Below are 12077 nucleotides of genomic sequence, written 5' to 3'. Positions count from 1 at the left end.
TGCTGCATTACTCACTGCAATCCTCAAATAAATAACTTTGCTTGTGTGCTAATTTATAGAGCTTGTCATGAACTTAAACCATACTGTTCATTAGCATATCCAATCATTTACTGTGTAGCGGGAGCATTCACAAAACTAAATGAGAATATTTATTTTCCGATGTGTAACGATATTCCCTTTCTGGAAGTTTCACTTTTCAGAAAACCAAGTTCTCTGAAAGCTACCGGAATTCTTGTGTGCATATACAGTTATACAAAAAAAAAACCTGCATAGCCTCTTAAAAGGTATAATTCGATACCCAGTTATTAATCTTCAATCTTCTCATGCCTGCTGGCCAGTAAAACAAACGTTGCATCAGTCCCTCCCAGTGCGCAGGTGAGCTCACAGAAGCAGCGAGAGGAGATCTGGGGAGCACAGCAGTGCAGCCAGCCCTGGCTCAGCACTGCACAGAACCAGGGGAGACAGAGAGAGAGAGCAAGACAGAGAGCGAGAGAGAGCAAGAGAGCGAGAGAGAGAGTGACCAATACAAGAACCTGCTGCACATAACACAGGAGAGTGGACTGAAGCACAGAAGCACCATCAAGGTGGACAGTCTTGGAATTAACAACTGGAAAAAGAAAGGATTGTGAGCTGCCTGCATTACCATTTTAAAAAGACGGTATCTAAATTAGGAATCAGGTTGCCCATGCTGTGTAGGACAGATCTCTGGTGCAGAAAACCAGGCTGAGCTCTGAGCAAGGAGACAGAACGATGATGAACTCCCCAACGAAGAACAGAGAAGAGCTGGGCTCCTCCCCGCTGATCATGCTTTCCATGAGCAGGAGAAAATGGAATAAAGTGTTTGATGTGTGAGTAGCTTTACTATAACCACTGGTTTACTGTGTATTTAAATACAATATCTATGTAATGCACGACACTGTTAAATATGGCATCTCTCCAGTCTGGGGCTGTCAGACTGCTTTCTCATACTCGTCATTCTCAACATATCACTCCAGTGCTCAGGTCCTTACATTGGTTACCAGTGAGCTACTGAATTGATTTTAAAGTTGCTGTAATAACTTATAAGGTCCTCTGTGCATCAGGGCCATCCTGTCTCCAATAACTACTAACTCTGTATATTCATTCCTATTCGTTCTTTGAGATCAGAAAATGCAGAACTTCTAGTTGTTCCAAAAAATCATCTTAAATCAACTGGAGCCAGGTCTTTTTACTGTTCCTCGTTTGTGGAAATCTATCCCGGTTATCATTCGGCAGGTTGAAACATCGGATTGTTTTAAGTCTAAATTGAAAAATCCTTTTTTGAATGTGCTTGTATATAACTAGTTGTAACTGGAGTGTATTACATATATGAGCTCTCTTGATTTGTTTTTGTACAGCACTCTGCAATGCCATGGCGTGAAGGGTGCTATATAAAAATTAATTTGTATTGTATTCTTTCCTGTAATAGTCAGGTCTGGGTTGGGTAGCAGCTGATATTAGCTATGCTTTACTCCACTCTGGCTATCTCTGGTGAATGGCTAGGATTGGCTATGCTTTACTCCACTCTGGTGGCTGTGCCAGTGTTCTGGGTGGAGAGGCTGCATCTCCCCAGGCACTGTGTGGCATCACTTCCAGTCACAGTCCCCACAGCCCTGCTTGCGTATCTCACACCCCCAGGGGCAAAACACACTGCCTCACACGCTCAATCGCCATGGCGACACTTCAACAGATCCATCTGCAATGCTCTGAGCACTCTCTGTCTTAGACGTGTTTACCCTATCATGCCATGCACATGTTTCTATACCCAAGCGTCTGAGCCTAGCCTTTTCATATAACTCATTCAACTGCTCGATCCCATTGTTCTTGCTGAAGAGAGGGGACTGACAGCAGTCAACGAAACAAGCAATAGATTGACGGACACTGACAGCCGCCAGATGTAACGAGGGAAGCGTTTCCCAGTGTCTTCACTTTTATAAATAACCACATTCAAAATGTTCCCATTGACTGTTAAAGAGCGGCATCAGGTTTTCCAATTGACGTGATGTCATAAATACTTTAAAAAGGCAGGGGAGTATGGGAACAGTACACAGCTTGACCAAGCAGCCAAAAAACAAAACTGCTTCAGCATCTGCGGGTAACAGAGAAACCGTACTCCCGATTGCATTGGTATTTCTCATTCATTTTTGTGAGCTGTTATACATTAGAAGACCAGCAGGTGGAGTTGGTGTACAGTGTGAGCATGGTTACTTCTGGTAAGTTATTGAAGGCGGGGCTGCTGGGAGGAACAGGCTTGTTGACTAGACTTTCACGTCTAGGTTAAAATGTAGCTCACGTGAAATCAGTCTGGAGGTCTCTGCTTACTGCCTTGGAAATAAGAGAAACACAATCATAAACTGAAAAAGGCAATACCATTTTTTTTTTATTGGGGCTTAAAAAAAAAAGTTGGAAAATAAGTTTTCAAAGTATAGAAAAAAATGTATAAACTTTGTGCCCTTAAGTGAATAAATATGTGAAGTATTTATTCTACAGAGAGAGGGCACACTGAGGGGAATCTTATGTTTGTTGCTATTTGACTGTTTGATGTGGGTTTTACTGAGCTAATGCAGATGGTTCCTCCCCTCGTTGCTTTTGCAATGGAAAAGCTGGTACATCTCTAGTTTTTAATGTTTTCTAAAAAAAGCCACAAACACTGCCCTCTTACCCCCCCTCCTCACCCCCACAAACATGTACATAAACACACAGAGACTGCCCAATCCCAGCCGCACAGGGGCCCTGAAGAGAGGCTGACTCTGTGCTGACACAGATTCAGGACCGTTCAGCCTGTCACATCCTGAGAGCACTCTCTCTGCCTCTCCGTCTCTTACATTCTCACACACACACAGACACTTCCTCCTGCCCCCATGGCTGAGTTTGTGAGAGTTCGCAAGAAACACCTACAGGCTCCGATCAAAAGGTAAGTCAGCGAGCGAGAGGAGTTCTGTCCAGGACTGCTCTTGCCTCTTTCACTTTCTTTCTCTCTCTCTGCTGAGTTCATAAAGGAGTAGAACTGCTGGGTGTGCCTGTCTTCTCTCCAGCAGGACAGCAGACTCTGAGATCCTGCCCTCCAGCAGTTCATTGAGTCCCCCTCAGTCTTGTAGTTTGTTTCTTTCTAACTCATTTATGAGTCTGTACTCTCATTGCAAACCTGGCATCATAGCGTTTAACTTTGAAGTTTGTTTGTCATTTGTCAAACGTCGGCTTAGATCACTCCAAAAAAAAAAGCCTTTGCTTTTGCTTATTATTTTAACCCAATGTTTTCACTCGGGTTATGTTGAGTCATGCTGTTCTTTAAAAATATTTTCTGTGAACATTTTGCGCAGGGAGAACATTGTTCAGGGTAACAGTTTAGAAGTTGTGCAACAAGACTTATTTTTAGGCTTTGGAATGAGCTTAAAACCAGAACTGTAAAAATATGACCTCCCTTTTAATCTTATTTTTTCATGTTTTTGATTATTATACGATATCCGTGACTCTGATTGGACCTCCTAGATGCACCACAGTTTCTCCAGGTGATAAATGACCTCACGTCAGCGTTGATACAAACCATAGGCCAGCTTACATGCTAACATTCACATTTTCTGATACAGAAAAGACGTAGACGTGACCACTTTCTCAGAAACATACAAAACCCACAGCTCAGCTCTATTTACATAATTAAACACATTATTTATCTAAGTCTGGATTGTAAACAAGCGTTAACATTTTTGGTCAAAACATCTGTTTACCAGACTGAGCCGAATTATTTTACAATGAGCGTTAAAGTCATGTATATTTCCTCAGAAGATTATTTCCTGCTTCAGGCAGCGATGCAACAACAGTAGCCTGGCTTGAGCGTGATAGGATTCTCAGTCATGGAAAAACAAAAGTTAATGATGCGTTGCTGCTGCTCCCCCATAAGCAAAGGCAACGGGCCGTGATAGTGTTAAATTGCATCGCTTGGAGGCAGCAAGAAAGAAGTGAAAGCTGAACACACACGGAGCAGCACATTGCTTCAGCTCCTTCCTTTAGCGGTGTGTGCCTTCAAGAACAATCCCCCATGATACCTGCAGTGTGGGGCAGCACTGATGGGGTCCCGGGGACCCATCTTAAACACCCTGGGTGTTTGCAAACAAAACTGTCCGTGCCTTCGCCTGGGCATGTTTCTGTCATCCCACTCAGCCCCGACACACAAGCCTCATATACATCCAGCATTTAGAGTCAATATCTGGGACAGCACATCAAATAATAAGCAGCAGGGAAAAGGGGGCAGCTTTCTTGAAGTTGCTTAGTTTCTTTATTTCTTCCAGTTTATGCTGATGTTAAATGTTTTGTAAAGCATTTGTCTGGGGCAGTTTATGCAGTGTCTGGGGCAGGTTAAAGCAGCTTTCTTTTAAGTTGCAGAGCTAACAGTGCAAGCAAGTCTGTTTCTTTTTTCAAGTATGCAAACAAGGAAAGCCCCCCCATTGCAATGATTCGAATGTCAGTGCTGTATGTTGTACTCAACAGCCCCCCCCCCCCGTAGGTTCCTCTTTCTTTAAATTGCTCTTGTTTGCAGGTTACGCATCATGATGAAACAGCTGGACAAGGCAGAGGTGGACTTCGAAGACATGAAGAAGAATCTGGAATACACAGCTTCTCTGCTAGAGGCAGTTTACATTGACGAGAACAGGTAACTGCTGCCACCTGGTGGATAAACATGGAAATTATCCCAATTTAGAGGGAAGCAGTTTCCATGTTCTGAAGTGTATATGGGAGGTTCAAAAAGTAACAAGGAAGTGCACATCTATGGCCAAAAAGTTTTGCATGGCGTAGAATTTTAGGACTGAGACATCCATTTAAAAAAAAAAACTACATGAACATAATTTTGACATCATGTAGTCAAAGAAACTACAGAATGATATTGCAAAAGTCTACTGGAAGCCATAATAGTATTCACGTTAGATTTCAAAATGTCAAATTTTTACATTTTTGTCTGTTTTTTTGCAAGGTATATGCAAAACTACAAAGTGGTATGTGATTCGATATGTTAACGTAATACTATTCAGCAGGTTTCATTCGACTTTATGAAGCAAAATTAGTACATTCTATAGGGTGATGGAAAACTTTTGGCCAGAGCTGTATCTGCTGCTCACTGTCCAGGATTCGAACAGTCTCTAAGATGTGTGATTGCAATGAAAGCTGACACACGCAACCTGGTTTGCTCTTCACAGGCAGATCCTGGATATCGAAGATGACCTGCAGCAGCTCAGATCAGACACAGTCCACTCGGAGGTGCGTGATTGGCTGTCCTCCACCTTTACCCACAAGGCCCTTTCCCCTGGCAAGCGGTCCGACGAGAAGCGCACATTCCGCAGCATTGTTCACGTGGTGCAGGCTGGCATCTTCGTGGAGAGGTGAGACTAATCCACCCCGAAAAAAAACCTGCCCGTCAGAGAGACACAAGGGAGGCTGAGCTAGGGAGGCCTTCCACATACTGGCCTAAGAGGATGTAGCCCCCACTGCAACTTTATCTTTGGGTTAACACTTGGAATCTAGTAAAAGTTACTATAAATATATATATATATATATATATATATATATATATATATATATACACACACGCACGCAATAAAATTCCCATTAGAAAATATCCAATTTTGTGCTCTAATTCGCACCCACCCAGTCAAGTTTCTCAGTCAGAAATCTACGATGAATCAATGGGTTGTCTCTTTGTTTGTGCTTTTTCCATCGGCGTTGTCTCCACTTCTTTCTATTCTAATTGCACTTGTCTCATTTTGTTTCAGAATGTTTAAGAAAGCCTACTCTGCTGCCATTCCCAACCAGTCATCTGCTGTGCTTCACTGCCTGAGGGTAATGAAACTAGTGACTCTTGCAAACCAGCAAGGAATATATGCTAAAGGGTTTCAGGTGATAAAGGGGATTGAGAATCGTAGCAGACAGGTGTTACTGTGTAGGATTTTATTATTGCTAATACTATGCTTATTATTATTGGGAACGCAATTTGACCGTCAGCTGTGCATGTGGTAACGGGGTGCATATATAAGGATGAGAACAGCTTATCCACAGAATGGTTACTGGGGAGACCTGTATTTCAGAACGTGGACCGGTGGAACTTCGACATGTTTGCGCTGAAGTCGGCCTGCAGGGAGCGCTCTCTGAGGACCGTGGTCATCGAGCTCCTCACTCGATACGAGCTCAACAGCCACTTCAAGGTGACCTTTTCCGTTCCTCCGTTGATTTCAGCTCTAAATGGCAAAGTGCGTCTCGTTATTCAAAATGCAGCGTCTTCTTTTTTGACAGATTCCAATCGCGTTCCTGATCGCCTTCCTCGATGCTCTGGAGAGCGGATACAACAAGCACCGGAACCCGTATCACAGCCACGTCCACGCGGCCGACATCACTCAGACCGTCCACTGCCTCCTGCTGCGCACAGGCTTAGTGGTACCTGTCACTGTCCCTCTCCGAGGGGAGGGGAGGGGTGGGGGGCATGTTTAAAAGTTTAGCATCACCTAGAATTTTAGGATCGAGACAAATTACTTATATAGTAACATTTAGATATTTTATTTACCATCATGTAATCAAATAAACTACAAAATGATATCACAAAAGTCTACCGGAAGCCATAACAGGAGTACAGTATTTCATGTTAGATTTCGAAATGTCACATTTTTCAATTTGTCAGTTTTTAGTTAAGTATATGGCAAACTACAAAGCGGTATGTGATTCAATATGTTAACGTAACATTATTCAGCAGGTTTCATTTCATGCAAAACTTTTGGCTATAGCTGTACCTTAACAGCTTCAAAGAAGCCTGACAGCTGGTCTGTGACTCTCCTGCAGAACTGGCTGAGCGAGCTGGAGATCCTTGCAGCGCTCTTTGCAGCTGCGATCCACGACTTTGAGCACACCGGCACCACCAACCCCTTCCACGTGCAGACCAGGTAAGGGACCCTGGCTCTCCCCTCTCTCTGAGCTACATGTATGGGACAGCTACTCGAACTGCTCCAAATACCAGCGGCTGCCACTCTAAACCAGCCGACAGCTAGACATTCTCAACGTGCCTTTCACATAAACATGCTTTTCAGAAAGCGTATTTTTAGATCAGTGGGATTTTTTTTTTTTTTTTTTTTGGAAAGAAAACAAGAAATAAAATCAATTCTCTGTAGAGCTCAAGGTGAATGGGGTCCTAGATTTGGCTGATGTAGTTGCTCTTTGCCCAGCAAGCACAGACTACATGTTTTGATTAATATACAAATTCTGTACATAACACCAGAGCAAAACTTGGGGATTACATTGTGAATTGCATGTAGTAATAGCAATCGACAGAAACCACAGCAAGGCACGACAAAAGCATGGCACAGTACAGGAGAGCATGATGAAGCAGAAGGAATTCCCAGAACACAGTTCTATATGATTTTCTTCTGGCCCGGCAACAAGTTTTTCTTTCTCCCAAAGAAAGCTTTCATAAACAGCAAGGCAAGGTTGACCCCTTTCACCTCCCATTCCTGGGAAATGAAACACAGGCTTCAAGGGAGAGGAAGCGTCCCAAGTCCACAAGTCCATTCCTCCTGTCTGATTCTTCAATACTGTTTCTGTCAAGGTCCGATTACGCGATGATCTATAACGACCGCTCTGTGCTGGAAAGTCACCACGTGAGCGCTGCGTTTCGGCTCATGCAGGACGATGAGAGGAACATCTTCATCAACCTCTCCCGGGAGGAATGGAGGTAAGAGGCAGCAGTGAGTCCTGTACAGAAACGCACCACTCAGTCCCAAATCTGCTCAAACACTTTTGTTTATTGACTTTGTGACCACAGGGCCAACACAGGTACATCTCAATAGGAGGTCCCAGTGGTTAAAGAAAATGGCTTGATAGTGCAAGCACTTATACAGAGAAACCATAATAACTTGAAAAGGTGCAGCTATTGATACACTTAGATATTTTGTATTTAACACCAGCATATGACCTTTTGATATTAGTTGAAACAGTGAGTGTGCCGTGCACTGTATGCTAATGTCTCGCTGGTTTGTGTTTAGTTGTGGGTGTGTGCGTGTGTTTTTAGTCTGTGCTGCTCACACAGATAGCTGTGATTTCAGTCTCACACACAATGCTGCCTGCCTGTGTCTGCAGGGAGCTGCGGAGTCTCGTCATCGAGATGGTTCTGGCAACGGACATGTCGACCCACCTCATGCAGGTCAAGTCCATGAAGACCTGTCTGCAGCAGCTGGACAGGTAAGAGGCAGGACACTGTGCTCTCCTGCGCTACAGCTAGCGCCCCCACTCCCCCCCCCCCCCCCACCCCGGCCTGACCCGCAGTCTGCTCTGTCCCTCCCCAGGATTGACAAGCCCAAGGCCCTGTCCCTGCTGCTGCACACTGCAGATATCAGCCACCCCACCAAGCCCTGGGCTCTACATGCTCGCTGGACCAAGGCCCTGATGGAGGAGTTCTTCAGGCAGGTAATCCCTTGGATTACAACTAGCTATGCAGCTCATGTGCAAACAAGATAGGGTCATCTCAGATAGTAAGCAGTTACACTGAAAAAACAGAATCATAGTACAGGAAAACATGTATCTTTGTGAACTCCAATAAACCAACGTTATCTTTTGTCAGTCAAATTGTAGAGTGCCTAAACAGATTTTTTTCGTCTGTTGCATCTTCCCAGATATAATAGATTTAGTTACATTGTTTACCATCAGGAGTTTAAGGATGATTTAATTGCGCAGCAGATTCCCCAGTTAGATGATGAGCTGATAACATCTCTTCAGCCAAAGAAGCAGGCACGGTCATTTAAGAGTACCGTTACCACAATGAAAAACAGTAATGTAGCGCGAGTTTTGTAATGAAAAAACCCAAAAGTTTATTTCTCAGACTGACCATTTTAAGAAATGTGAAAGCAAAATGCACAAAAATGCTTGGAAATGTCACAAGGAAGTGTACTGCCGAGAAGAAAAAAAACTAAAAAAAAAAAAATAGGTAAAAGCCTAAAACCATTACCATTTTTTTAGGGAGACAAGGAGGCAGAATTGGGGCTCCCTTTCTCTCCTCTCTGTGACCGCAAGACCACGCTGGTAGCCCAGTCCCAGATTGGTAAGTGAGCAGGGTTCGAATACTTAAAGAAAAAGGAGGACATCGCGGTTACCTTTGAGAGTACAGAAATCTCAAGTACAACATGAAACCACAATCATCTTTTTCACTATTCTTAGAAATATAAGTTAAGTTATGCCAACAGAAAAACATTAATAACAGAATAAATAAGGCGCGTGTTAGAACGTTGTTTTTCTTCAAATCAGAAAAATAAATTAAACATGAATTTACTTTACACCTAGATAGATAAGATGACAAATGTCGAATTGAAGCTCTCAATTACTTAATCAAACCCTTAATTTAACTAATAATGTGCTTAATTAGACCTTTGTAATTGTTCTCAGCTCCTAAAAAGTTGCAGATTGTATAGTTAACTTGAAATCTCCAACTTTAAAAACAATTAAAAAGGTCTAATTAAGCTAATGAATAGTTCAATTAAGGGTTCAGTTAGGTAATTGACAGCTCAGCTGGAATGAAAACCAGCAGACACAGGGGGGTCCCTCAGGACCAGGGTTGGGAAACCCTGCTTCAGGCAATGTCAACTAATTTCCTGTGCCACCGGTGTTACTGCCTTTGTTTGACTCGTTTTATCGTTACCTTTGTGTGCTGCACCAGGGTTCATTGATTTCATCGTGGAGCCCACCTTCTCTCTGCTGACGGACATGGCTGAGAAGATCGTGATCCCGCTGGTTCAGGAAAACCCGTCACCGCCCGACTCCTGCAAAAGGCTCAGGTAAACCCTGCCTCGCTACTGGCGAATGTAGTATTTTTTACAAGTGTTTTTCTTTGTAAAAGTACTTGTGCTAAAACTGCAGGATTTTTTAAATCTAAATTAAAGGTGGCATATAAGATGGCACATTAAATAGTAATACATTATAGATATATATTATTAGACTTAAATAAAGTCAGTGTAGTTGACTATTTGTTTAATCACAGTCCCTTTACAAATGTATGTTAAACATACAGAAACGTAGGAAAGTTGGCTCTCTTGAGCAAAATATATAATTTGAAAAAGGAAAACTGCTGTGTACCAAAAGGTGCAAAATCAAAAGAAAAAGTTATGAATAATTCATAAAATAAAATAAATTATATCAGGACATTTCGGACTACAAGTCCTTCTTCAGCTGGATGGAAAAAGCATATATATATATGTGTATGTGTGTGTGTACCGGTACCTTATGTACCATTTCAGTAACACTGTACCAGAAGCTGTCTAAACACAAAAACAGTCCGTTTAAACTATTAAAATCAAACTTTGTGTGCGCAGTTTCTTGTGGAGAGAGAGCTCTCGGGGTCTGGAGTGGAATCAAGCACACATCACAGCCGAGCTGCGCAATTTCCGCTCCACCTGGACCCGGTACACGCAGCAGAACAAACTGAAGTGGAAGGAGCGAGCTGCCAACAGTACGTCATCACTCACACACACACACACACCGCTTCGGATCAGAGACTTCAATGAACTTCCTCATTCATTTCACAGAAAGAGCTGTAATGTCAAATGTCCAACAGGTGGCATGAGCGCACAAGTGCAAATAGCGATAAGGATCATGCAAGTGCCTTTTTACTGTTTTCTAAAGAGAATAGTTTTTGATGGTATTATTATTATTAGAGGGAAAATGTGTTGAATCTGGAATTGGAGGTTATTAACTTTGTAACAACCCTCCTTGTATGTCCCTCTCCCCACTCCCTACCACCCCACAGAATCTGCAGACCAGTGCTCCATTAAGGAGCTGTCTTCGGGTGAAGAGGACTTCTCGGAGGAGAACGCAGTGGAGCTCCGTCACAAGGACTAGCGTCCTGGTCGGGGCAGCCCGGTGCCTGGCGTGGGTGTCATGGCAAATTCCGCCACCCTGCCCACAGGCGCCAATCTCTACTGTAAGGTGTTGGGGACAAAACGTGTGGCAATATAGGACAAATTCTTAGAAACACAGATGGCGAGTATCGAAACAGTAACAGCGATAAGAAATGTTTTTAATGTGTATTTTAACTATAAACTATTCTGCTTCAGAAACGCTATGCTTGATCGCATTGTTACTTGACAAATTAGGGTCATTATATGTCTGATCTGAAATATAATTCCTTTTCCAGTTCAGGCAGATTGATGTCACCCCGAATGTCTTGGTGTGTGTGACAAACTGCTATGGAGTTCAGTCTGCTTTGTGTCATACTGCTGCGCAGCCAGGACTTCAGTCGTCATAGGCTGCTAAAACTGAGTTCTGCTTGGGCCAAAGATGCTGGCGAAACGAGAAGCAAACGTAAAAGTTGTTCAACTTGTGGGAAAAGTCTTGTAGACATCTATTAAGATTTTCCAGCAGCGCTAAAACTGGCATAGCCATGTGCAATCCCAAGAGTACTGTTCCCATTCGAAATCTTACAAGTAAGCCGTTGGCAGGAGAAGCTGTTTCTTATCTCATCCGCTCAGCTAGACTGTACCTCTGGGTATTGTGTTAAAACAAACTTCACATCTGCAGGACGCGTTAGCCATCTCGCTGGTCATAGCGGCCTGATTGAGTGAAACGTTGTACTTTCACTGCAAGCAACAGGGGCCGCATTCACAAAGCTGACTTAAGTCTAAGACTGGTCACAAGCCTTCAATTTGAACTTAAGTCTTATTCACGAACAAGTCTTAATGTGATTTTGGTTTTAAGTATGTGCTTAACTTTAAGACTACCTTGGAGGAGGCATTTTTGTAGACAGGGGAAAACCTTTTGGTAGTTTTTAACGAGACTGAACTGAGAAGTCGATACCGTTTTGGGAGACAGTCAGTTGAAACGCTAACTTATATTTTAGAGACCTTTCTCCCTCAACCAACAGAAGCATGCAATTTCAGCTTTGTTGCAGGTAAAAAAACAAACAAACAAAAAAAAAAAACATACATTACTTTCTTTACAATCACTCGAACTTATTTAAATAAATGAAATTGTCAATAGTATTTTCTTTTAAACAAAACAGTACAAATTGTTAACTATAAAAACATACAAAAATGTTGGCAGTA

General features: G+C 42.8%; 1 protein-coding gene and 1 long non-coding RNA gene across 3 annotated transcripts; one reads left to right on the top strand and one right to left on the bottom strand.

Annotated features, from left to right (window-relative positions):
- The first annotated feature begins 476 nt into the window (after window positions 1-476).
- LOC117966960 (dual specificity calcium/calmodulin-dependent 3',5'-cyclic nucleotide phosphodiesterase 1B-like) lies at window positions 477-11093 on the top strand. Of its 2 annotated transcripts, none has more exons than XM_059011581.1 (14): window positions 477-848; window positions 4553-4666; window positions 5208-5390; window positions 5781-5847; window positions 6093-6209; window positions 6298-6438; window positions 6838-6938; window positions 7598-7723; window positions 8128-8229; window positions 8334-8454; window positions 9004-9085; window positions 9698-9815; window positions 10350-10486; window positions 10784-11093. In XM_059011581.1, exons 1-14 carry the CDS (start codon window positions 751-753, stop codon window positions 10873-10875), a joined length of 1599 nt encoding a protein of 532 aa, XP_058867564.1. In that variant the 5' UTR covers window positions 477-750; the 3' UTR covers window positions 10876-11093. The 2 variants fall into 2 exon arrangements, with proteins under 2 accessions (XP_058867564.1, XP_058867565.1); XM_059011582.1 differs by lacking the exon at window positions 477-848 and adding an exon at window positions 2750-2932.
- LOC131709256 (uncharacterized) lies at window positions 7663-9760 on the bottom strand. Its single transcript, XR_009311436.1, has 3 exons — window positions 9680-9760; window positions 8993-9107; window positions 7663-7743 (listed from the first exon to the last, which is right to left on the bottom strand). It is a non-coding gene; the product is annotated as an uncharacterized LOC131709256 (long non-coding RNA).
- Window positions 11094-12077: the final 984 nt, after the last annotated feature.

The sequence above is a fragment of the Acipenser ruthenus genome, chromosome 42 (genome assembly GCF_902713425.1).
Source record: "Acipenser ruthenus chromosome 42, fAciRut3.2 maternal haplotype, whole genome shotgun sequence".
NCBI lineage: Eukaryota > Metazoa > Chordata > Actinopteri > Acipenseriformes > Acipenseridae > Acipenser > Acipenser ruthenus.
Note: the sequence above shows the minus strand (reverse complement) of the source record. Positions and strands in the feature narration are given on the sequence as shown.